At 37.8% G+C, this 27,612-nt stretch overlaps 1 protein-coding gene across 1 annotated transcript in view; it reads left to right on the top strand.

The window, feature by feature from the left end:
• The first annotated feature begins 15,536 nt into the window (after nucleotides 1-15,536).
• Nucleotides 15,537-27,612, top strand: part of ONECUT3 (one cut homeobox 3) — a 138,707-nt gene continuing 126,631 nt past the window's right edge. The window contains exon 1 of the mRNA XM_075204770.1: nucleotides 15,537-16,794. Within this exon, the coding sequence (XP_075060871.1) occupies nucleotides 15,765-16,794 (1,030 nt within the window). The 5' untranslated portion in view covers nucleotides 15,537-15,764. The remainder of the gene's footprint in view (nucleotides 16,795-27,612) is intronic.

The following is a 27,612-nucleotide window of genomic DNA, read 5'->3' on the forward strand; positions in this document are numbered from 1 at the left end:
CAGTAAAAACTGTGTCCACATTGCAGGGCACAGTGCACAAGATAAGGGGGAGGGAGCAGAGGAGCCCTCATCCGTCGCGCAGCAGAGATGCAGGAATCCAAGAAGTGTCGGCCGGCCCATCTAGCCATCGGCCCTTCTGGCATTTGCCAGAAGTGCCAGATGGCCAGTCCGGCCCTGCTTGTGGGTTTAAACTATATCTTGGTCTTGCAGTGTGGTTTGTGGTGGTTTGGTCTTGAAAGTACCCAAAAAACCATCTGCTATTAAAAATGTGGATTGCCTAACGTGGCCTAGACAGACACACAAATCTCCATCACAATTCCATAGGTTTATTACATCAATATTGTATGCAGCACCCACACTTTAGAATAATATTAAATGTTATTTATCTGAAACTATAGATACTTACATTTTTCAACTGGCTACGACATGATAGGCAGCTCTGACAACTCCAAAGGAAAGTGCTGTGAGCATGGCATATGGAACCAATTTCATAAGAACAACACCACATGTATGTTGGGAAACCCATTTCTTTGTTTCCAATGTAAGTGAGCAATATATTTTTCGTTTGATCATTATTCAATCATACAGCATTGGTGTCTTTAACATTTGACCTTTAAAGCAAAACAGTACTATTAAATGTGAATTACCTCAAAAATATGTATCAAGGACATACTGCCTAAAGTTGGCTCCCTGGTATGATTCCCGTGGTGTGGCTTCAGGCTCCCCCACCTCGTCCATCCCAGCAACCTCATCCACCACCCCTGGAGCCCCACTCCGGATAGCAATATTGTGAAACACCACACACAGAACTATGATGTCACATACTTTACTCGGCTCATACATCAGTGCTCCACCAGACCAGTAAAAGCATATAAAACGTGCCTTTAGGAGGCCAAAGGCCCTTTCAATTACAGATCTGGTGGCTGTATGAGCCGAGTTATATACAACGTCACACTCTGTGTGTGGGTTCAACATGGGAGTGAGGAGCCAAGGGCATAAGGGATAAGCGTTGTTTCCTATGTAGGATGAGAGGAAAGACGCAAGAAACAAACATTAATACACTTTAACACAAACAAATGACCACTCTCCAAATGCTAACATTCACAATTATGTCTAGTACATTATAGAAGGGCAAATTGACAGCTAAGTGAGGATTATTAACTTAACTAAACAAAACATTGCAAACTAAACACATTTTGGGAAACAAACCATAGGAGGCTGAAGGATTTTTACAATGTGTCTTCTACGTTCTTTCGGAGGGATGCCATGGCCAATATCTATCTTACATGTAGTGTAAACTTATAAACTAACCTCCTCTTTAACAATTTAAGCAAAACAAATATAATGTACTATTGTGAAAATACACATTTCAAAACAACTTTTGTCTTTGCCATATGGCCTTGTAGAGTTTACTAACACTTTCAATACATCATGTAACCTTAGATGTTATGTCTGTTTATGAAAGCTGGCTACATTACCAGGAATATTTTTAAATGTACACAGATTTGTAACTACTATAAAGAACGGGCACATGCAGTATTTGACACAATGTAGAAACATAACATCTAAGGACAAAGATCACATTCAGAGTACAGTAACTGTAAATAAATTGAGTAAATACATTAGCCTAATTACCAAGAAGCCACGTGTCTCCATGTGGCCTTGCACCCCCTTGTCTCTGTTGTAATCTGTGCCACATCCCCGATTGCCTAAATGCGAAGGAGTCATGGGCACTCCCCTCCCCCCCATTTGGCAACCAGATTTCGAATTTGTTGAGACGGGTCACAAATAGCATGTACATTTATCTAATGGAAATGCTTCCGATTCCAATACACAGAAGCATCCCCACTTGACGGTACAAAGGCCATCTACCTCCCCTATGACGTGCAGAAAGCCAGCTATGGTGGTAAACTGCTGCTTAATCCACACAAGAGACTCCTCATCGAGTGGCAGATGTATAAACTGGGAGAGCCGCGACAGGAATGCCCTCAGCACAACCTTCAGCACATGGCTGAAGGTGGCCTGGGACATACCTGCCGCGACCCCCACTGTGGTCTGGAATGACCCAGATGCACAGAAGTGCAGTACCACCAACAGTTTGGTCAAAGGCGGTACTGCTGTCGAGTTGTGGCGCATTGGCTTAAGGTCACTCTGCACAATGAGCAGGGCATCCAAGATGACATGAGGAGTAAGCCGATAGTGACTGACAACCTCAGAATCTGACATACCAAAGAGGCTGACCCGTGGCCTGAAGACACGCTCCCTAGGGCCGAGATGTTGTACCAGTTGCTGGTTTCGACTTTGTGGAGGATCAGACTCATCGACAACCAGACTCTCATCCAACTCCAGGACTGCCTGTATGTGTGACATAAGCCTGAGTTTACAAACCAACAAAAACATTAGGTGGGGCCTTCAGAGCTTGGCATTTTCACTGTAGACTCCAAACTTGAAACTTATACTTACAACAAAATCAAGATTCATCTTCTATTTTGGGTTTGGCAAGTACAGTCACTAATTGTTGAGATTAAAATAAAAGGCGTCAATACTCAAATCCTAATGAATGAGCAAAGACACCACATCAGAGACCACCTCACCACTGCGGGATCGGGGCACCAACAGTGCAGAGCTTGCTCAGGAATGGCAGAAGGCAGGTGTAAGTGCATCTGCATTAACAGTGAGGCAAAGACATTTGGAGGATGGCCTGGTGTCAAGAAGGCCAGCAAGGAAGCCACTTCTCTCCAGGAAAAACATTAGGGACAGACTGATATTCTGCAAAAGGTACAGGGATTGGACTGCTGAGGACTGGGGTAAAGTCATTTTCTCTGATGAATCCCCTTTCAGATTGTTTGGAGCATCTGGGAAAATATTTGTCTGGAGAAGGAAATAGTTTATCTAATGACTGATTGTTATTTTCTGTTGAATTTATGTATAACACTGTGAATATTTTATGTAACCTTTCAAAATGGATTTGGGTAACCAACCTGAGTCTGACCTAGGCAAGTGTCAATGGTCTTTTGAAAGTAGCCAGGCCCAGAGACAGATAAAATATATGAGTAGTTTGTGTATGCAGAGGGGTTATACTCAGCCAGGCCGAACGAACACATGTCTTGTGAGATGCCAGGTCTCAGGACATCCATAATTTGCTTGGAAAGCCCTGTGTCAATTTGGGCATTCATCTAACTTAGATGAAAATAAAATACCTAAGGTAGGGGGTGAAGAGCCAACAAGAAATGGTTTAAAAAAATCCCTTGTATCAGTAGTACAGTGTTCATTTTCATTAGGGAGTCTATCAAGACTGAAATGTCCAATTTTCCTCAATTGTGTTCCCTCACACAGCAGGTCTCAAGTAGTAAGTAGTTACTCTGATTTTATTTCCTATTTTATTTTCTGAAACTCATTTGTGTAACATATTGTATGTCTTGCTATTATTTTTTGTAAATAAGCCTTGGAAACATTCTTCAGATTAAATAAATTTAATCTAGTGTGTTCTGTATGATTCTTTGTGAATTTACGAAGCCCAGGGAGGCTCATGCTACATGTGTATGTGAGTTAAGTGTGAAAGATTAATAAGTGGTTCTGGTGAACGTAAGGACATCAAAATAAATCCTTTGTGGTGGCAGAAAAGATGTATGCATTGTTAATTAACTAAGGTAACACCAGTCATGACCAGCTGTTCAGATTGCTGTATCTGTGACAAGCTGGGGTGTTTGTGACAACTACCATCAGTCCTGTGTCATGCCAACAGTAAAGCATCCAGGGACCATTCATGTGTGGGGCTGCTTCTCAGCCAAGGGAATGGGTTCACTCACAATTTTGCCTAAGAACACAGCCATGAATAAAGAATGGTATCAAAACTTCCTCCAAGAGCAACTGCTCCTAACCATCCAACAACAGATTGGTGATGAACAATGCCTTTTCCAGCATGATGGAGCAACTTGCCATAAGGCAAAAGTGAAAACTAAGTGGCTCGGGAATCAATACATCAAAATTTTGTGTCAATGGCCAGGAAACTCCCCACAACTTAATACCATTGAGAACTTGTGGTCAATACTCAAAAGGCGGGTGGACAAACAAAAACACACTAGTTCTGACAAACTCCAAGCATTGATTATGCAAGAGTGGGCGGCCATCAGTCTGTATATGGCCCAGAAGTTGATTGACAGCATGTTAGGGTAAATTGCAGAGGTCTTCAAACAGAAGGGTCAAAACTACAAATATTGACTCTTTGCATAAACTTAATGTATTTGTCAATAAAAGCCTTTGACACTTATGAAGTGCTTGTAATTTTACTTCAGTATACCATAGCAACATCTGACAAAAAGGTCTAAAAATACTGAAGCAGCAAACTTTGTGAAAACCAATAATTGTGTCATTCTCAAAACTTTTGGCCATGACTGTACAATCTATTCACTATGGCGACTTTTTATTATTTAGCATATTTTTTACTAAAAACTAGCATCTCTTATTGCAGCTTTTCACAGATGCATATTCATGGTTATTTCTGATAAATGTCATGCCGGGACAGAGCTCGAATAGGATGCTGTTCCAGCAATGACTGTACACTGATGTGCAGAGGTGGAACTAACAAGCTCTGGGTCCCAGTGCAGGAAAATCGGGAGCCCACAGCTCACTAGTCCCAACCGTCTGAATCTGCCCTTTCATCTTCATGGGCCCTGTGCATCACACCTGCCGAATCATTGGCAGTTCCGTCAGTGCGGATGTGTACATCTGGGTTCTACCAGCTAGTGCACTGAGCATATGCAGCCATCAGGCCACACATGCACACAAATAAATTAGTTTCAGCAAGGAAGGGAGAAATGTTCAGCCTGTCAGGGAGAGGTCAGAAGATCCCGCTCTCCGAGTTGGACTTTAACTCAAGGGAAGAGCGGCTAATCTAAGCTAAGCTTTGTGCAACTTGTTAAATTGTCCCATCTTGGCGCCTCTACAGATCACTATGAGGATGGCTGTTGTGCATGAAATTGTGCTGAACGCTGGATATACAGTATGTCCGATATTTCCTGCATTACAGCATTGGTAAGCCCTGTGTCAATTTGGGAAATTGATGAGGGACTTAACTTTTCTATAATCTTGTGAAAAATAATGTTTTTCCACGATTTAAGAGCTACAATATTTTGAATAATCAACATTTATTTCTATAGCCCCAGCATATTCCGTACCGCATTACATTTGGGAACAAACACAGACATTAAACAATACTGGGTAATACAGACAGACAAAGAGGTAAGAAGGTCCTGCTCCTAAGCTTGCAATCCATAGGACATTGGTACATTAGGGTAAGTGCTACATATTGCATATTGGTCCAGCCAGATTTTAAAGGTTGAAAGTGCTTAGTGACCCTACAGGATCCAGTCACACAGTAATGTTGGTCAACGGGTCAAAGGGTCGTTGTTTTGTGTGAGCTGTATAAAAAGATGGTAATAGGGTACTTTAGGGAGGTCTTGAGGGTGGTTGAGGAATTTAAAAGCTTGTTGTTATAAACTTACCTGATCCCCGTTCCACTGCGCTGTCAGCGTGGTCTAGCAGCTGTAACCACTCTGTGCAGCGCTTCTCCTGATGGCATCCCCGCACTTCCGGGTTCTTCCTGCAGCTAGTCATGTGACTCCTGGGCGGGGAATTCAAACACTATATCTTCTCTGCTCTGACACGCTGCCTGTGTCAGAGCAATGTGTTTCCTGTTCCTGGCTAACAGTTCCTGTGTTCCTGACTCCTGTGAACCTGCTCCCTGTGTACTCCTTTATTCCTCCTACTCCTGTGTACCAAACTGGCTGTGACCTGACTATTCTTTGGCTTATTCCTGGCACCACGTATTGAACTGTCTTCCCTGTGTACCGACCCGGCTGTGTTATCAACTACTCTCTGGATTTCCCTCTGGCACCGTAAACCTGATATCTCCTGTGTACCGACCCGGCTGTGTTCCTGGACACATCTCCTGCTACGCACTCATTGACTCCGTGCATCTACCGCTTACTGCTCCAGACCTGCGGTTCTTCGGCAGCAAAGACCACACTACCTTGCGGTGGTTCTTGGTGAAGACCGGAAGGCCGTTAGACTTCGCGCCCTAGGTAAGCCTGTGCAAATACTGACTAAGGCATTTAAATCGTAACACTTGTCTGAAGAGGAGGGTTTTCAGAGACCGCTTGAAGGTTTGAAGTCTTGTTGTGCAAGGTAGGGAATGATGTGGTTGAGTTGACAGACAAATCCAGACAGACCTGCATGTGTTCCATATTTGTGATGGTTCTTAAACTTTTGCTCGCAATGAATTTAGGGTGTATCCTCTTTTTGCAAACCAATTGTGTATTACACATAATAAGCCTATTATTATACATATTTTATATGGTTACCAATTTAATATCTATTATATGTATTAACAATAGTTTAAATAATTAGTCATCAATAAAGTAAATAACTATTCTATAGGATGAAAGCAGAATCACAAAGGATTTTTCACTAACTTGCTCCAAAGTGGAGATTATCATCATCATCGTCATCATCAACATGTATCTATATAATGCCAGAAAATTCCATAGTGCTTTACAATTTGAGATGTGCAGTAACCCATTGCAACTAGTAATACATTTGCTGTCCTTGTTCAAATTGAACTAAACATAAAATTTCTTTTTTTTATATGGGTTGCTGCACATTGTCACTTTTAAAAAACGGTCTTAGAGCTGGTTGATTGCACACAGAAATATGTGAGCATAACTGGATCCTCCAGATATGCATTCAACCAGGCCTGGTGCTCCCATTAGGCAAGGTTAGGCAGTTGCCTAGGGCGCCGGGCTCTGGAGGCCGCCACAGAAGTAAGGTACTTAATTAATTACTTAATTACCGCCGCACAGCTTCTGGTGAATCCACAGGGAGTGGCGAGGGGCCATGGATCGCGACCACTCTCCTCCCCTCCAACAGCTGATGGGGCGGACCTTCCCTCCGATGACTCTCCTCCACTCCCCCCTCCCCTCACTGACTGTCAGGCGTGACATCATCACGGCCCGACAATGTCAGTGAGGGACGGGACTCAGCAGCAGCAGCGATGAGCGCCTTTAAGGTAAGGAAAAAGAGGGGACGGGAACATTTATACCCAGGGGGGCGCATTGAGACTCAGGGGGCAGGATTTTCAAATTGTGCCTAGGGCGCCGAGGACCCTAGCCCTGCGTTCAACATCTTGTGGGACTTGCCTTCCATCACAAACTACATTTTGTGGCTCTCCATCAGATGTTGATTGGTATTGGTGGCCTGACAGCCACCTACAAAACTGCAGTTTGCATCCAATTAGGCCTAAATCAGTCTATTTGACAGTAAAACAGTGCATAGAAGATTAAATATCTCTCATAGAGTGGCAGGCAAATATTTTTGAATGGTTAACTCTCAGCTTGGCTATTCCATGTTATTTATGGTTGCCCCAACAGGGCTAGAGAAAAAATGTAAGAGCTGAGCATCTACATACAGTTACAGAAAAATAAATAAATCATAAATAAGATTAATGTTTACACTACCATGGGGAACACACCTTGAATAGGTCCTTGAGGAAAATGGGTAAAATCTCAGAAATTATGAGTCTTGCTTCAAATTGTCTTATGAATTTCTGAGTTTACTGTATATTATTCGAAGCTGTCCTGCTAGTGATAAATGACCCATATCTGTCACATATTGTAGACAAAGCTGCTTGTTCCCTAACACTTAAACCCTCCCCACTTTAACAGCTTTATAGCAGGCACACTGCATGTCAAACTCCTATACATCTTTTCTTTTCCTTACACACACTTCAGAATCGCTTGTCCCATTTCTGCTAGCGATCATATGGGACATTAAATCCTTTTAAAAGGTCCAGGATCCTTACTCTGTTTGCAAATAAATCTGCCAACTATCGCAATGCACTAACTAAATATTACTGTTAATCAGTCGATACAATCTATACAAATGATTTAAACCTGTTATACTGTACTGTATAATTTTCTCCCATAATTATTCACAGTATTACAGCGGGGGTAGTGGGTACATGGATAGCCGCTTAGTAGCTCCTTGCCCGGATTATAAAATTAATTTGGTTTACCGAGACACATCATTTTGCTGTAAGATCTCCAATTGTTTTAGAATTTTCTTATAACTTATGCAATCACTTGGTTTTAAGCCAGACAACTGAAGCAAATAAAAAAATACAACTATGCTACGAAATGTCTTTCAGGAGTTAACCAGACCTAAAATTATAGGGATTGTTTTTCTGATTACAGATAATCTATTCTGCTTTCACTCTAAAATAAACACGCCTCCCAGTGCAAAATCAATGAGTTTTCCAATTATTTTAACCCCCCCCCCCCCCATCTATAAAACCTCATCTAAGTTTTATTTTCTCTCTCCATGATGCGATCATTTAAAAATACACCGATATGAAAATCCATTATGCTAGCTTTAAAAGTGGAAAAATGACTGCAGTCATTTTACACATACATTTTATTGACCTAATACATGAGTACATATTGAATAATGAGTACATATTGTGCCATAATTAAAATTAGTAAAATTGGAATGCGTATATCTACATATATATATGTCATTTGGCTTTACATTTTTGTTTAAATAATTTTCCGTTTTACAGAATGACACCTTCAAAGTTCAAAAGTAAAGCTATCCAGAAAAAATAATCTTCTTGTCAAAGTAATTCTAAAATCTTTCATATGTCAATTAAAGTAAATATCTCAAAAAGAATAAATGAATGTAAGTAAGTGATAATGTCATTACAGGGTTCATAATAACAGTTTAGGAAAAAACAACAACACAGTTGATTATTATTATTATTATTATTATTATTATTATCATTATTATTATTGTTATTATTATTATTATTATTATTATTATTTATGTTTTCGATTCACACCTAAATTATCAGTTGCATGTATCTTCATTTTACGCCAGAGTTATTGTATTTTCTTGAAATGCATTGTTCTGTTTTCTGGGCTTCCACCATCCAACAGGGACTGCATAGTATAAAGTTCACAATCAGGGGTGTGCTTTTGTTAACTTTTCAAATAAATTGCTATTTAAATCAGGTTGCAAAGTCTACCATTGATTTTTTTTAACCTCTCAACAACTTCCTTTTGTCATTATGATTCAGGGAAAAAAATATTGTTGAACTAGATTAAGAAAAACGCGACCATAATCTTGCCTGGATTTGTCAAATAGGATATGTTTTGGACAAAAGAGTACAGAAAGGTTTGTGCTTCTTGTTAATGATAGATAGATAGATAGATAGATAGATAGATAGATAGATAGATAGATAGATAGATAGATAGATAGATAGATATTGTTATATTTATGTAATAACTAAGGCAAAGGATATTATATACACATATTATATATGTTTATATTTTATATATAATGCGGTGTATGCACTGTATTCTGTTAGTCTACTTTTCCGTTTACTTAGATGACAGTAAACATATTTGGACGTCTACATTACAAGCATCGAAAATTGGAAACATTTTGAAATGCAACGCGATGTATATGTCCTTTTGTATTCTGTGTGAATCTTTGTACCCAATACTCTATATTTATCCTAATGTATTCATATATTATTATATGTATATAGTTTGAGATCTGTTCCTATAAAAGAAAAGGCTTCAATTTGGCCACAGTAAAATATATTATGTTATAACCTGCTGGGTCAGTAAAACAGACAAGTCCTTATAATGGAGAATTCTTAGCTTATTCTCGATCCATTTCCTAAAGAGCAAATGCCATATTCTCTTAATATCTTAATTAGCTTCAATTTTAAGATTTGTATTAATTTTCTTCTACCTCCTTCAAAAAAAAGATATTATTCACTGTCGATCAAAAACATGTACACTACCACACTAAAGCTGTATTTTAAAAAAACAAATAGGTAATACTACCGAGCAGAGTTAGGAAAGCAATTATGTCTGTCATTAAGATCTACCCCTTGTCCCTATATTTAACTGTCCCCCCCTTTCCTATAGATTACTTTGATTTTACAGCAATCAGGATTGCCGCGAATACCCAGGCAATTTCAACCGATCGACTCTCAGGGCCCCAGACAAGGCTTTAAAATGTGTGAAAGTAGCGTGTACTTTAAATAAGACTTCATAGATCAATGAGAAGCGAGAGGAACCGTAGAGAATGAGAAAGGTTGAATAAAAAAGGAAGATAAAGAGATGTGAGCTTGGAGCATAAACATAAAGTTAAAGGCTGATGTAGGGAGTGGGTAGTAACCAAGATCGCAAATCAAGGGTTAAATATTTTATTTTTATTTGGCAAACTCGCAAAAAACAAGCAGATCTTAGAAATGTACATCACATCATACCTCTTATTCCATATCTTAGAGAGAGATAAATGACGAATTATAAAATAAGGAATAATTATATGGTACCGTTAAAGAACTTCCATTCAAACTTTCAACTTAACCCTCTAGCTGCCAATCAGTTCCACGAAGCAACACTGGCAACCTGGTAGCTAGACAAAGAGAAACCCCTTACAGTAGGAGAAAGATTGCATATGGGTTTCCAAAACAAATACAATCACCCTGTTTTTCTAATGAATAGTTTGTAGTGAGGACACCAGCGAGTCATACACGACTGTGGGATGTGTGAATGGAATAAAGGAGAGATAGAAACCCAGGGAGGGAGTAGAGGATTTTAGGTAAAATGTACAGTACTTGTTGTATAGGTGGCCACACATACACCTGAGAGAAAAGACAGTAGGGGTAAAAAGGAATGAGTGATAAAGAAGACAATTAGAGTGGGAAGGAGAATCGATAATAAGCAGCTGTCGAATGAAAAAGGTGAAATAAACATCCACACTTCGCTTCCTATGTCATTTATTTGGTCTAAATATATGAAGCCAGGACAAAAAAGTGTTTTTTTTTAATTAAAACGCAGTTAGCGTCGGTGGACTAGATTTACCATTCTATATATTATGTTTAATGCGTTTGTTAATTAAGCATGGCAATAGATATTTTAAAGGAATCGCAAAAAAATAAATAAATGGGATTACTGTAACAAACGCAATAAAATCATTCATTTATTCGATTAGGTTTAAACTATGGTGTTTAAATCGTTTTATACAAAGTTATTTTTTATAAAATATTTCATGGCACCTAAACTGCGTTCAGAAACAAGGAAAGATGTTGTTGTTTTCTGGGTTTTTCTTGTTAACTTTACGAGTGCCTTTATGAGTAAGTATTAAATGATCTTTAAAAAGGAGACACTGTAAGGAATACAATATCTGTATATATTGGTAACCTCATATTAGTGAACTTACTGGGAACTAATAATTGCTAGTTGCCAACTACATTGAATTTTTTTAAATCAACTTGATTTATAAACTGGCAGATTGATGTGAATACTGGAAGGAACTTTTCTTGTATAGGTATACAAAGACATATTGCATTTCTAAAACTTCAAATTATGGATTGTTTTAATGGTGCAAATCAGTAAATCGATAATAACCAATAAAGGGCAAATGGACAGTTAAGACTTAATTAATATACCACAGAAATGAAAAGGTACATTAAATAGGAAAGTCAAAGACAGGGTTGTAAGACCAACACTTACAGACAGACAGAAAGACAGAGGAGGAAGAAAATGGGCTTAAAATAAAAGAGGATAGAGATGTATGGGAAAATGTGTTATTAACATAACATGCAAAGTAATATTTTATTAGCATATCTTAGTTTGTAACATGACAGTATTAACAATATCTCAATTAAAAAAGGATTTTGTTTTTGTAAAAACCACTGACTTATCTTAAAACAGATTTATTTTCTATTTGTTTGTGATTAATAATATTGGTGGATGGTTACTTCTTGCAAAGTATAATATTGGGGTGCAGTGCTTGCTTTGTATTTATTTTTCAATCATTGATTATATGAATTACAATTTGGTCTTATTCGCTATATTACCTATATACCCTAATATTCCCGCTGTGTTTTTTTAAATCCCTCGCACCCCAATCCCCCTCCCCCACCAAGCTGCTCCCTAATGTATCTCTTCCCCACTCTGTATATCAGCACATTTGCCTGCCTTTTGCTTAATGATATTTTATTGATTAACAAGGAGCAATGGGGTGTCTCAGAATGGGAACTCATGCTAGCACTGCTCAATTATATTTTACTAATTACTAAAAGGGCCTATTTCCAAGCTCCAGTAGGGATGTTCAATTAATAACAGTCCTGGAGCAAAATTAAGAGCACCATTCATTTTAGCAGAGCTAGACAAATTATGGATTGCTATCAGACCAAAGGCAGCGAGGGGAGGGTCTGTTGTTATGTTTAGAAAAAGGGGGTGAAAAGGGAAATATATATATGTATATATACATATATATATATATATATATATATATATATATATATATATATATATATATATATATTAGTGTACACATACTCCTCTGTAACTAACGTCGGGTTTGCCAGAGAAGCTTTAAAAGTCCATAATAGATTTTAATTATCTCTTTGCGTAAATCTAAAGAGAAAACTTTCCTCAGAGCTGGTGTTTGTTTTACTCTTCTATCTGAGCCCAGGATTACTCGTTGCTGGATTGGCGAGATACAGTTTCAAGATTCCCCTAAGGTCTCTGCCTTCCTACCTTTTAGCAATACCTTAACCATTCCACCTGGGATCCTTTCTTTTTTGTCTCCTTAAAATTTTATCTTCCATTGGACCTGTTTTTTATGTCTAGCTGTTTTACCGTTTGTCGTGAAGCTGCACACCCAAATAGGCTTTCACTTCCATCCCAATCATATTGATCTGGCTGATAGATGGAGATGTTTTATGAACAATACAGTATTATTAAGGTGACATACACAACAGGAATCGGCCTTTTAGATAATAACAGTCTGTACCTTCAGTGATATGTACTTTTTAAATGTTTTTCAATACCAATCAAGCTTTCCTGATAAATACAGCAAATTCAAAACAGGAGCACAGGAGGCTGTATGTCCCTATAGACAATGCATTAAACAAATGTTTAATAGTCATATGTGTCGCTGTACAAGTAGGATTTTCGTGCCAAGACTGCATTGAAAAGCTTCACATTTTAATTTGTAGCGAGCTGGTGAGCTTTAGGAAAAGATTCCTGTTGGTCGCAGCATTGTGTCTTACATTATCATAGTTATATACAATCAATGCATATAACTATAATGAAGCCTCAAATTTTGACTTATGCAAAAAAACAAAACGATGAAGACTATGAACTCGAGAAAAAAAGGGACAGAAGACATAACAGGGAATATCGCTTTAGAGAAAGTTAGACAGTGTTTTTATATATCCCCCATAAGATGCATTAGTGTAAATCTGTGCTGTCTTTTTCCCATTATATGTCAGTTAGATACATTACTGCACACTTGTTTTAGATTATACAAGTGTGTGTACTTGTGATCTCTGCACATTATAGAACAGTGTGATACAACGTACAGTGTCAATAAACAAACTGAGGGTACTGTATTTGTTAATACGCGATTTTCATGTTCATAGCCTTTAGAGACAAGACAATCTTATGAGAGTTCTCTGTTGCGTTATACATCCAGTATTTGTTTGTATCAGAGCTCGTCTCTTCCTTCTACTTAACTTAATACTGCTTAGGCAGGGGAGATTAACCATATCAAATGTTGCAAAAATCCATTTCATTGTGGAAAATCAAATGTTTCCCTTTCCGTTATAAATTACATTTTGCAATAGGAGAGACAGACTCATCTATTCAATAACAATTTCAAATAATTCAAGCTTTCCACCCCTCCCTCCTTACATTGGAAAATTGCAATTATTTGATATAAATAAACTCTATGGATATATTTGGTGATATTTTTGGTATCCAAGTGAAAGAGCCTTCTAGTATTGATGTATTATTTTACAGCTGGAGCTTCAGAACAATCTGATGCTTTAAAATGGCGAGTTATAGATTTTACTCTGCTCAGTGTTACTCTTCAGTCTGTTTTCTATTGACCTAAAGGACTTAGGGAAAAAAACACAAATTATTGGAATTTTTTCAATATCAATTTGAATATTAGTTGTAGTCTCAGAAGGAGGGAGATTAGGTTACAAAATAAAATACAACTTCTGCAGTAGGGAGAGAAAAGGAGGTTTTAATTGATTGAGTATGCATCTTGTTGGCTAGCAGAAACATATCACTAGTAAATAATACGTTATGTTGACATTTATTTAACTCCAAGAATAAATGAATAAGCATTTAACATAACTAGTTAAATTAATTGGTAAAACAATGAATTTCTCTATAAAAAACTGCAAAATGCCATATCCTAGGAAAGATACCTAGGTATTTCTTACTATGTATAAGTATTACCATACAATGCAAAGTGCACATTGATAAAGCGGAACTTACATATGTAACATATAGTCATATACATATCTATCTCTCACATACTGCTAAACAGGACTGACAAGGACAAAATGGTAGGAAGCATAGGACAGAAGGCCTCGTCCGCAGGAAATGTCTGACTGGGGGGGCTTATGGTGTAACTGTGGCGACAACTACACAAATGATATTGGATTAGTGGGTTTCATGTAGCTACAAACTGATCATCACACTGGCGATTGAAAGATCAGTGCACTAGTTTGGGATATGTATACAGGTGAAAAGGTAGCCAAGTGTAATAATAATGAGGCGGTATGCAGGATCACTTTTATACATCTTTCATGCAAGAACAATGAAATATCTTTTAATGGTCAAAAAATTAATCCTTTTATAGTTCATCTGAAACATGACACCCGATTATTATTACTATTATTATTATTATTATTATTATTATTATTATTATTATAATTATTATATATTTATTAGGCGCCACAAATAGTCCATAGCGCCTTACATGAAACACGTGAGTTTGTGGACAGAGGACAGATGTCTGATAGTAGCCTGAAAGTCCATTGACAAATTGCGTCCATGGATCCAATCCAATCCGACAATCCACTAATATGTTATAATGATGTGGTGTCCTGTCTCCCCTACTTTTCTCTTTACAGTTGGATATATTTTAATAACATAATGTTGCTACATTCTATTCAATGTAGGTGTGTTCTAGTGATACATAGATTGATATCAGTTTTATATTAGGTTTCAAATGTTGAGGGTGTGAAAATATCATTATATAGAATATATCACGTGTCCATCCGGGTATTTTTAAGTAGTTAGTTATATGGCATAACGTAAATGATGTGATTGGTCATGCGACGTTTCTATCTCTAACACTAAATTAGTCTTACAGGCTGTTTAGACTGAATCTCCAGTCATTGCACAAATCCGCCTCTTGTCCGATGTGTTGGTCGAGGCGCCCTGTCCTAAGTCCCTGCACTGTGTGACGATCAGGAGTTGAAAAAAGAAAGGTACTTATCGATGTGCAGAGGGATGCTGACGTCAGGCTGTGCTGGCTGTGAGACTGAGGCTGGCAGGAGGTCTGAGTCTGAGCTCCAATATTATCTGCAGCTTTTCAGCACTAGACACACCACAACGCCAGAACCAGCACCATCCATTGGGGAGAGAGAGAGGACCTCCAGCCAGCAATCACACACAGCCATTGTATCCAAGGAAAGGAGGAGGGAGAGGGAGAGAGAGAGAGGGAAAGATAGGAACAGGGAGAGCTCATCAAGTCATGCAGGATTGACTGCAAAGGGGAAGGTAATCGATGGCAAAGCTTTGAATCTGAATTAGCCTGGAAAGCAAAAGGAGAAGAAAGGAGAGGAGGAGGAGGGGGCAAATACAAGCAAACCTGCGAGAAAGATGGAACTTACAATGGAGAATTTAGGGAACATTCACAGTATGTCCCATTCCCAAGCTGGAGAGTTAATGAGTTCCACACACAGCCGACAAGCTTCACACAGGAATCTGGTTTCTCACGGCCGACCTGCTATGGTGACTAGCATGGCTTCCATTCTGGACGGAGGGGAATACAGAACAGAGCATACCTTGGCTGGTCCGCTGCACCCTGCTATGAACATGTCATGTGAATCCCCATCTGGCATGAGCCTAAGCAGCACCTACACTACACTAACACCTCTACAGCACCTGCCACCCATTTCTACAGTGTCTGACAAGTTTCACCACCCGCACCACCACCACCACCATCATCACCACCATCAGAGGTTGACTGGGAACGTGAGTGGTAGTTTTACCTTGATGAGGGATGAAAGGGGTTTAACGTCTATGGGCAATCTCTACAGTCACTACCCAAAGGACATGGCGACCATGGGTCAACCGCTATCTCCCCTGTCCAATGGCCTGGGCACTTTGCACAACTCACAACAGTCACTGGGCCCATATGGTCCTGGTGGACATTTAAGCAACGATAAAATGTTACCACCAAACGGTTTCGACTCCCATGCTGCCATGTTGTCCAGGAGCGAGGACCACCTGACAAGGAGCCTAGGTGCTCCTGGAGCTGGTATGATGCCCACTTTGAATGGAATGCATCCACATGTGCACCATCACACATCATCCAATGGTTCAATACTTGGTGAAAGGGACAGACAAGCATCAACTTCTGGGTCTCAGGCTGGTGGCAATGGTCAAGTTGAGGAGATTAACACGAAAGAGGTTGCTCAAAGGATCACTGCCGAACTCAAGAGATACAGCATACCACAAGCCATCTTTGCTCAAAGGATCTTGTGCAGGTCTCAAGGAACCCTGTCTGATCTCTTGAGGAATCCAAAACCTTGGAGTAAGCTTAAGTCTGGACGAGAGACCTTCAGGAGGATGTGGAAGTGGCTACAAGAACCTGAGTTCCAAAGAATGTCTGCTCTGAGGCTGGCAGGTAAGATCATAGTTAATCCTTTGCACACAGCACCACAACTTCATGCAGAAATATAAACACTACTTAGGTATTGAATTAGTGTAAATTTAGATAATGAGTATTTTTATATGATCGACTGTACACATATATTAGATTGGGTTTTAATTAGGAACCATAAATATAATCTTGTGAAACTACATGTCAACAAATTCTTGACAGTATGTTAAGACAATTCCAAGCGAAACTTTGTCATGAACCTGAACTTGTTGTGTGATAAAGCACCCGACAACAACATTAGAAAGCATAAGATTATCACCGGAAAAGATCATGATACGATGTTATTAAAATGTGTGCCTACCAAACATAAAATAACTACTTCAAATTACTATACTACCATTTTTTTTACTCGATTTACATTCATAGGACTATGTAAACGTAAGTTTTCCACTGGAGCTCATTATAAATCATTTATATTACACCATGTGCAAAGTTTGGTCTCTACACCTACCTGTCATGACTGGGCCACTAGACAGGATAATATAATTATATTTTCATACTTTATATACATAGATCTCTACAAATACCCAGCATGGCTAAACACGATAATCGCACAATGAATTTGCTTTAATATAGACATATGATGCTGCACCTGTCTAATATGATCTGAACATCAAATATGATCATAAAACATTTCTATATTACACTCTATACCAGAAATAGCCTTGCCATTGTACTTGAACATAATACAATTATTTTATACTCTATACAAATATAGGACACGGGACCTGACCAACATTACCTGACTTCCTACCCTGATCATAATAGAATTCTACTAAAATATGTACAGAGAAAACACAAAGTATGGCCTGACCACTGGACATAATCATAACACGGTTTTATTACACTTATAAAGTCATAATACACAACACATAGTTCAATTCTATTATACCATAGATATATATTTTACTAGAACTATACAGTAAATTTACAAATGATTTACTAAAGGTGCTAATTTTACTCGAGATTGGTGGATCTGTATTTGCTTCCAATATCTTTCATCTGTTTTATTTTTTCTTCCGTCACCTGTTTGGTCATTGGAAGTGAATAAAGTTCTGCTAAACACCTTTATTGACTGTGGACACAATACCTACCTATTTCCTAAGCACCGAACATGATTATAATGCGATAGAATTGTTTTTTTGATCATGCCCATTGGTCAGGTGTTTTGATACATGTTAATTATTACAGGATGTAATTATGAATTCTGGTCTTCATCAAAAGGTAAATTTCACAGTATAACTAATAGTACCACATACCAAGATCTGCACCCAGGAGCCACAATAAGGAAGCAATAATGGGTAAATATTGAAAAATAGGGACACATTTTACAATGCTCCAAAATACCTGGGACTGTTTCTGGAAATTAAGTACAGTTATGAACTATGCAAACGATAATTGATTTCCTTAGAACTATGTAAACATTACATAATGCCTTTCTCATTATCTTAAAGACTTATCAAATGTGATTTTTTCCAGTACTAATGTAGTAGCCCTGACCTAGAAGCTGTATGGCTGCTTAGTGGCAGTATCTGTACAAAATCGCTCATTACCTGCGTTTCACTGCTGCAGTTCTGTAAGGGTTAAATGATCAACAATCATCAAACTATTTACTTAATTTCCCAGCACTCCTATTCTGCTTTGTTCTGTCACCCTGGATGTAGCCAGGTCACACCGATAGAGATAACCACTAAGTTTAACACATGCACAACATCCTTTTTTTCGGAAAGGACCATACAGGGCAGCACAGGACTCCTAACCGTAAGTAACCGCAAAAAGAGACGGGACAAGTAAGCCTAAGGTGGTCTGAAAGGAAAACGGGAAACAAAAGAATTGCTATTGGTTACTATACAACACTATAAATGGAAGCATTAAGATGGAAAGTATAGTGGAAGGATAAGTTCCAGTGCAGCAGATAAAAGAAAAAAAGTTACCAGATGTTGGGGCATTTTGAGGAAGCACATTTAGGGGGTCTCGAGTTACTATGGAATGAGATTGGATCAGAGCTGTAAACATGTAGCTGGTGATTAGTGTGAAAGAGGGATGGACTATTCTGTGTTGAGGAAATATATATTTTTTTATTAGTCAATTAAAATATATACGTTAAATAACAAATATTAAAGTATTAAATATATAAACAAAAAGGTGCGGATTTGAACATTAAAATCGAGTGAGAGTGTAGTATGTATTGCTAACACTATATGCATACGGGAGAAAAGCACATGTAGTAGCTGACAAAGAAAAGCTTAGAGAAAAATAAAGCTGCCTGCGTGAAGGAGCAAATCAATTGGTCAGCCGGCAAGTCTAAGTATATACCCGGAGTGGGCTGCTAGGATAGGTTATGGTAGAAAAGAATATACAGAAGTTAAGTTATAAAATTATAAAATTGATCCCGTTGGGGTGTTAGGTAGGAAAATATAAAAGTGAGAATATCAGTAAAATAGAATCCTCTTCATAGATTCTCTTTCAGCTGCTTCCAGGCCTATCGATCCATGCTAGGCCTCTTCATCTCACAAATGGCAGATCCAATCAATTATCTATAGCACACAGACAAGGCCACTAGGGATTTGTCCCTCTGTCCCACCAACTCTATCTCATCAGAGCATTAGTCACAGTGCTGATCATTTTATCTATCTATCTATCTATCTATCTATCTATCTATCTATCTATCTATCTATCTATCTATCTATCTCATCTCTCTCTTTATGTAACTGAAGATGTATTATGTAACTTAAGATATATTTCATATAATACAGGTGTATCTTAATATGCATCTATAGAAGAGTGTGCTCTTCACTATTTATGTATATTAATTTTTCTACTATTAACCAGAATAATTTGTGTTTTAACAATGTCGCTGTTGTAGAAAAAGTGGTAGGTAAAGCTTGAATGCAGTTCAGAGCGAATAGCAGATATATATGAGTATATATATATATATATATATATATATATATATATATATAAATATATATAGAAATATATTTACTACATTTGTAGGAGCCTACAAATGTGATTTTCAAGAACATTGGTTCTTGTCGCAAGCTAAATGTATTTCATCACATTTCACACGCTGATTAAGCATACAAAGTTTAGCGTAAGATTGTGAAAGTGGCATACTTACATTTTATCTAGACACTTGTGTTTACAAATAATGGCCTTCTAATTTCATGTGTTTCTGACACTTTTTAAAAAACTTATTTTCGCGTGACTGTTTTCCAGGGCTGCAGATCAGTGACTGCACTGTTTTAAACTTACAAGTTTACAAGTTACTGGTATATTGGAGATATTACATAGTAGTCGAGCCGTATAAAAAGGTATATGCATGCTGTAGTCGCGCTGTAGGCCCAGAATTAAAACGTAATGCACATTCTAAATATGTAACAAAATATGGTAATGATTTTATATTAAGCAGCGCAAAATCTTCTCAGACTCCAGTTTGGAGAAGCCATACATCTGAAACGCAGCATGAAGAACGCAATGTAAAGTACAGGGTTTGCGAAAACTGTTGACCTTTATCTACTTTTTTATTTTCACCTGTGATGTGATACTTTGCCCAGATGTTCTTGTTGGATGGTCAGTTTTTGTGCTATACCTTTTTCTTCTTAGCTCCAGTTTATGGTACGATTGTTCATCTTCATCTGTGCAATCTGTATTCATATGCATTTAGTGTAATTCAGATGGCTGTAATTAGGGCAGGATAGTGGCATCCTTTAGTTCCAGTCAATGCCCTATTGAAAAGCAGTTAATAGAATGCAAATTGTTCTGGCTTTACAAGGTTCTGGTAAATAAAGATTTAAACACTGCCACAATTGGCTGTTTAAGTGCCTCTCTTGTTCAATCTAATTGAGCAGTTTCAGTTTTATATCTTGCTCACAAATATAAAAATAATCACCTGCAGACCACTAAGGTGATATCTAGTCACTATGTTTAGATCTACACAATTTCTCGCAGTCAACCTTCTCACGTCTAAAATAAACATCTCTATATTTACTTATATATTTTATAAACAGACTATATATACAATATAGAAATGTACACACATACACATCATTTGTTGGGAAACTGAATGTGTGTTATCAGCTCTGGGGCTGCTGCCACAAGACCTAATGAATTGACCAACATTTTCCTACGTACGTTTAATATGCCCTGCTAATATATTAATCAATGCTTCATAAAAACAAATGTATAAACCGCAGATTAATAATTAACTATGTCTGTAAGAGATTGCTTGCTCTGCTACTGCTTACTGTTGTAAGAAATGTCTCTTTAGTTTACGAAACATAAATCTGCAGCGTTAGCTGCGTAATCTGTTTACAGACATCTGTTGCAATATTTTGTATTATTGTAAATACTATATTACTCATTTCGCTCTAGAAGATCCTAGGAAAACCACAAATACTGATCGGAAATGGAAATAAGTTTGGGAAACCGGAAAGAGAGATTTTATTTTGCAGCGTGCAATTTGACACGTGAGATTTTAAACATAAGTGGTCTTCATTACTTTCACTAAATCCATTAATAAATATGTAATAGAGAAAGTAATACGATATGTCCGCGTGTACGGTATACATGTATTTAATATGTGTACATGCGCACATAACACACAGAAATGTAGGTACACGCAAACATATATAGTTACTATATGTTAGCACATATATTTCTAATGAACTATAATGAGTATTGTACTATTGAGGGTATAAGGGGAATCTGCATATTCTCTTGCATATACAATTTGCTGATCACATTTAAACTGGTAATTATATGGAAAGAGGAATTGGTTTGAGGTGGGAGCGGCATGCAAGAAGTGGATCAATAAATTCGAATTACTATCCTTAATTCATCACAGTCAAGAGAATCGATTTAATCTTTGGCTTCTTCAAATATTGTTTAGATTGCAAGTCTAAAGCGAAACTATATCATAGAACACATACACATACACTAACACACAACACACACATGTTCTATGTACAGAAACATACATTGCATATGTCAGATATTTACACACACACATTACATATATGACATGCACGAATAGAGATATATATATATGTATACATTGATTTGTAATGGTAAGCGCTGACAACTGTTTTTGTTTGTATTCATATAGGGTAGTATATGATGTAACTGTCATGTACGTGGTACACTGTAAGGGCACATGATTTTGCATGCACATGAAAAGCTATATGCAGTAAAAATGCATTAGAGGGTAATTAATACATGTAATGTGACATATAACTAATGTCTTGGTTAAAAACGGTGTCTGATGTTAGTTACTTTTTTTTAAACGAATTTAGAAAAAACAGAGTAAATACCCCCCCCCCCCCCGGATTTACACTGAGAAATTATTTAGTCAGAGCTAATAATTGTATAAAATACATATATTTCATACTTCGTGTAATTTATCTGGTAGATTTAAAATGTCTATTTTACTTAGGGTTACAGATTCACTATTACAAACAGTGTGCTTCTTTCATTGCCAAAATGACCAGGCCATGAAAGTTGCTGAGGTCACATCGTGTAATTCAATCCACGAATAGGAACTGTTTGGCATTCTTACTCCCTTCATTCTGAATGACTGTCACAATAAATCCAGCACATTGTAAGTAAACCTATATGTATACACTATTGATTGCCATTATTCCCAATTCTCCTTAATCTGTCAAAGCAGATCTGCATCTGAATGCTTATAGTTTTTAAAAGGTGTGTCTGTCATTTTCTTTGTGAGATTTGGGTCGAGATAAATCTCATGACATACATACAGTGTAAACATGCATTGCTTTCATTAGAGCCCACATTATATATTGTTGTGTTGTATTTTATATTTAAACAAAGGTTCCTGGGTAATAAGTGTTGCGCATAGTGATTATGCCATTGTTCCTTAACCGTACAGGTTCTCCAGTTGTCACTATTCTTAATATGCATAGTTAATGTCATAAGTTACTTAATAGCATACGATGGGAAAGTCAGCAGGGCGGAGCCATTAGGTCTCCAAGCCTGGTAGAATACGTACTTGTTTAATATATATATATATATATATATATATATATATATATATAGTTAGCATGCGTGATAAATATGTTTGTTGCAAGAGAAACAAAGAAATGCCATGCATTATATAGTGATAACGGTGACCTCTAAGTAAGCTGTGAATACTATAAAGTTAAAACTGGCATCTCCTTAAAAATGTGTGTTGCAGGAGTATTTGTAACTTCATTTATATTCAAACCTTGAAGTCTGATTTTCTCATAATATTTATTTTTGGACATTTTCACTTTAATTTTCATATTAAGACAGTATTAAAGGATTTTGAAGAACACTGGCCCATATTCCAATTTATGTACAATGTCTATTTATTATGACATTCTAATTTTCAAACAAAGAACACATTTTTGATTTGCAGACTTTGGATTAGTGACTAAATTTATGTTATTTATTCTGTAAGTAAGCAAATATTTCATCAGAATGTTTATGGCTCACTGTACTAACTTTAAAGAATGTGCCTGGGTTTTGTGCACCAAGATAGCATCTCTGCAGATTGACTAAGAATTCAGCTGGTCAGCGGAAGAATTATGGTGGCTCATATGGTGTATTGCAGAGAAAAACAATATTAAGATTTGCTACCCTGATATTTAAGGACATGATGTAGAGTTGGATGCAATTTACACTGCAATCGTAAGTCAAAATTAAATTGCATCCTGTAATTTACATAGGATGCCAAGTCGCACATATCTTTAGATCCATGCAACTAAGAATACTTTGCAAATTGCACACACTTGGTAAGACACAGCTCTTTATATGCCTTATGGGCCAGTGTGAATGATACATCTGCCATACTACCAAACCAGCCCTTGGTCGGTCAGCACAGGTCTGGAATCCCTAGGGAGATTGGGTCTGCAAAAAAAGCCCCCGTTTTAACCAGCCCTGTGCTGAATAGCACTAGGGCTCCTCCCACACCCCAGGGGCAGTGGGGGTAGTTTAATAATAAATGATAAAAAAACATTTTGTCTCTGGTACACTGCAGGTCCCAGCATGCCCAGGCTACCATAAAGTGTTTGGACATGCTGGCTCTTGTAGTACTACAAGCACCAGCATACTCATGGCTGCCAGGGCATGCTGGCACTTGGGGAACCACAAGTGCCAACATGCCCTGGCTATCAGGGCCCGCTGGGACCTGTAGTGTAGTGTGCCAACAAAAAATGTAGATAAAACACAGACAATTGTAAAAATATTTTTATTTTAAATATAAACACTCCGTAAACTATCCTCATTCACTCACTTTATTGCTCACCTAGATATTCATCTGTAATAAATCCAGGGTTCCATACGCAAAGCAATACTAGCTGCTAAGAGCTCCCATAGCAAATGAGCTTTTAGCATCAGTACAGTCATATGCAAAATAAAACATGGGCATTTCCCATAGCTCAAATTCAGTACATGAGTTCAAAGAAGTAACATTGTCTCTACTTTACCATATTGAATCAGTCTCTATATTTCATATAGACATATAAAGCTATATTTCAGATATACAGGGAGGCATAGAATCAGATGCCAACTCTCATGTTAAACTGTAACTTCAGATGAGATACATCAATTATGACGCATCTATGGCTCCCTTCAGCTCTGATTAATGAGAATAGACTATAGGATGTTTTAACTATTTTACAGCTGTTAGCATTCCATTGGAAAACTACTTATACCATGTGGGCATCATGTAGAGTGGGACATAAATCAGACTGCTAAGTACAAAAGCAGTTTTTACAACTGCGCATGTGCAGTAGAAAAACGTATGTCTCAGTCTGCTCTTAGACTTAGATGTGTCTCTTCCTTGCACCTCTCTATGATTAAAGAGGCAGAACGGGGGAGGTATTGAGTAGGCGGGTGGATGTAGGCATACTGCAGTAAGTGTGTGTTAATGCTTTTTACTCACTCTGAAGTAGTCGCAGATACACCGCTATGAAGCGTAAGATCCTCACTGGTAACAATTGTACCCATTTTGCGTACTATTCCAAGTCACATGTATCTTAAGATGTGTGTGGCTTGGAATACAAAGAAAATTACAGGACACAAGTTACACATACGTTAAGTGTAAGTTGTGTCCAACTCTACATGACCCCTGAATGTTAAAGCTTTTTTCCCCAAAATTATGGGAGCCCAGGCACTTCTCATCTAGGTCACCATTCAATTATCTCGCTACTTCCTATGTGAGATACATAGAGGCTAGCTTTCGACAGCTTAATTGATTATATTCTGCTGTATAGCCAAGTAAGCCAATTTGATGGTCACAGTTGTTCTTTGGGGTAGCAGAATGATTAAGCATGTGGACACTTTTTGATCCCACTTGTCAAACTCGACATGCACATGCTCATTTTGCCTGCACACAGCGAACAGTGTGAATGCCGAGTTCTAGGCACTTTAGGATGGGTAAGCTTGATAAACATCTATGAGCGTTACCCTCAAGTTTGTTACATAGGTGCCCAAAGCATTTGTTGTTACAGTTGTCTTATGGGTTATTTATTGTCTGTTCTGGTTGCATAACTGTACATAAGACTCATGATGAAAGTTTTATTTAGACTTTGGAAAATTTTGGCTTTTGTTCATAAATTTTATCAAAAGTTACATAGCGTTATTTCACATTTAAATTTGTAAAAGTGTCCAAAACATGTTATGATTACATGGAGCATCCCTGCACACTGCCCTGAGAAAGATTTTTTTTTTTATCCCCACCCTTTCCCAATTTATATTAGTATATATCAGAGAGGAACTGCTTGTGGCTTTTGATGCAGGAATCTGAGGTGGGTTTCTTTAAGTCACTATGGGCCTGATTTAGAGTGGGACGCAAGTCTTTTTGTTCATGCAAAAAGTACTTTTGGCCAAAGATCCATCCCAGATTGCAATCAGACTGAGACGGATCCCCCTGTTGCACTTCTCTGTGCTACGAGAGGTGGAATGGGGGAGGTTGTGGGCGCACCTAGCAATATAAAGGCGTGTTCATGCACTGTACATGCTATTTTGAGTTGAAAGCAAACGCAAATAGGTCTCTAGGAGACGTATCTTTTGCGAATGCTTTCAGCTGTTACCTTGCTGTATTATTAAACAAAGTAAAACATAATAAAATTTTAAAAAAGGTGTGCACCCCCTCCCAAGCAGCATAATCAACCCAAGTGCTGTTTGGGGGGGAAAATAACAATTTTCTTTTTACATTTGTATCTTTTATTTAATTATCTGCTTTACAGGGTGCTATGCATGATACACTTGCACACCGGCCCATAAGGCAGATAAAGAGGCGTGTTTGTACAATTTGCTCTGTATTCTAAGACGCACAGATCTAAAGATCTGTGTCACTGTAAATACTGTGCAAATTACGGGATGCAATTTACACTTATGATTTCAGTGTAAATTGCGTCCAAATCTAAATGAGGCCCTAAGTGCAAATAAAACAAATGGATAGAAAATTGAGTCAATTTGGAATAGCAGAGGTCGTTATAAATGTTAACTGCCACCCAAAAAACCTAAATAAACAAAACAAAAATTGCTTAAGAAATTAGAAAAATCCAGGCAGTAGGAATAGTCAAGTTCACAAAACAGTCATTTGCAAACATTTTTAAATTTGTTTTGTGTGGTTTATATGTGTATTTATAAAGGTGAGGATCAGCTTTAGCCATATATATATATATATATATATATATATAGGAAGATACGTGTGGTGATGACTACAGGTGTAGGGTTACTCTGCTCTACTAGACCAGACAATGCAGGATACATACAATACCTATGTGGAATATAAAATTATCAAAAAAAAAAGCACTCAGAATTTTTTTTTAAAAATATGATTATATATTGAAATTTAAAAAGAAATGAAATTAAGAAACACATATTATGGTATTCTTAATGTCTGCTGTATATAACAGACATTTTTGCAGTTGCCTCTGATTACAAACTCATGTTATAGCATGCGTATCCGACTGACATAACTAGGACTCAGGACTTAGACTAGACCCTAGCTGGAGCAAAAAATATGGCAGAAAACCGGCATACTTCTGCATGCATCTGAGTTTGACTTGGACGTGGATGCACGGGAACGCCCTTACTGTACATTATTATTATTATTATTATTATTATTTATTTATTTTATAAATTGCCACAGATTCCGTAGTGCCAGTTATATATGCAGTTAACAAATAGATGAGGTCATGCACAAAAATAGCACAGATGACTGTGAGTAACGCTATGGAGACTCATACAGAGTACAGCAAAATACATGACAGGACATACAAAGGAATCAAACAGCGGACAGACATGGGACAATAGGTAGAGAGGACCTTGTCTACGAAAGCTTACATTCTAGAGGGAGGGGTGGTGAGAGAATGTAGGACCAACTGGAAGAAAAATGGGATGGTAGGCGAAGAAAGGAGTTGATGAATAGAATGGTTAGGAGGTTGTAGGATAGGCAAGCTTGAAAAAGTGAGTTTTGAGTGAGTGTTTGAAGGACTGAAGGTTGGGAGAGAGTCAAGTAAGATGAGGCAGGGAATTCCAAAGAATAAGGGGCAGCACAGCAGAAGTCTTGGAGGCGAGCCTGGGAGGACGTAATTAAAGATGAATCAAGGCGAAGGTCAGAAGCAGAGCAGAGTGGACAGATAGGTATCTACCTGGAGACAAGGTTGGAGATGTAAGTGGGAAAAGCATTTGTAAGGGCTTTGTGCGTGAGGGTAAGGAGCTTGAATTCTGAAACTGATAAAGAGCCAATGAAGGGATTTGCGCATAGGAGTAGAGGAAGAAGTGTAG

The sequence above is a fragment of the Mixophyes fleayi genome, chromosome 1 (assembly GCF_038048845.1).
Source record: "Mixophyes fleayi isolate aMixFle1 chromosome 1, aMixFle1.hap1, whole genome shotgun sequence".
In the NCBI taxonomy this organism is placed as follows: domain Eukaryota; kingdom Metazoa; phylum Chordata; class Amphibia; order Anura; family Limnodynastidae; genus Mixophyes; species Mixophyes fleayi.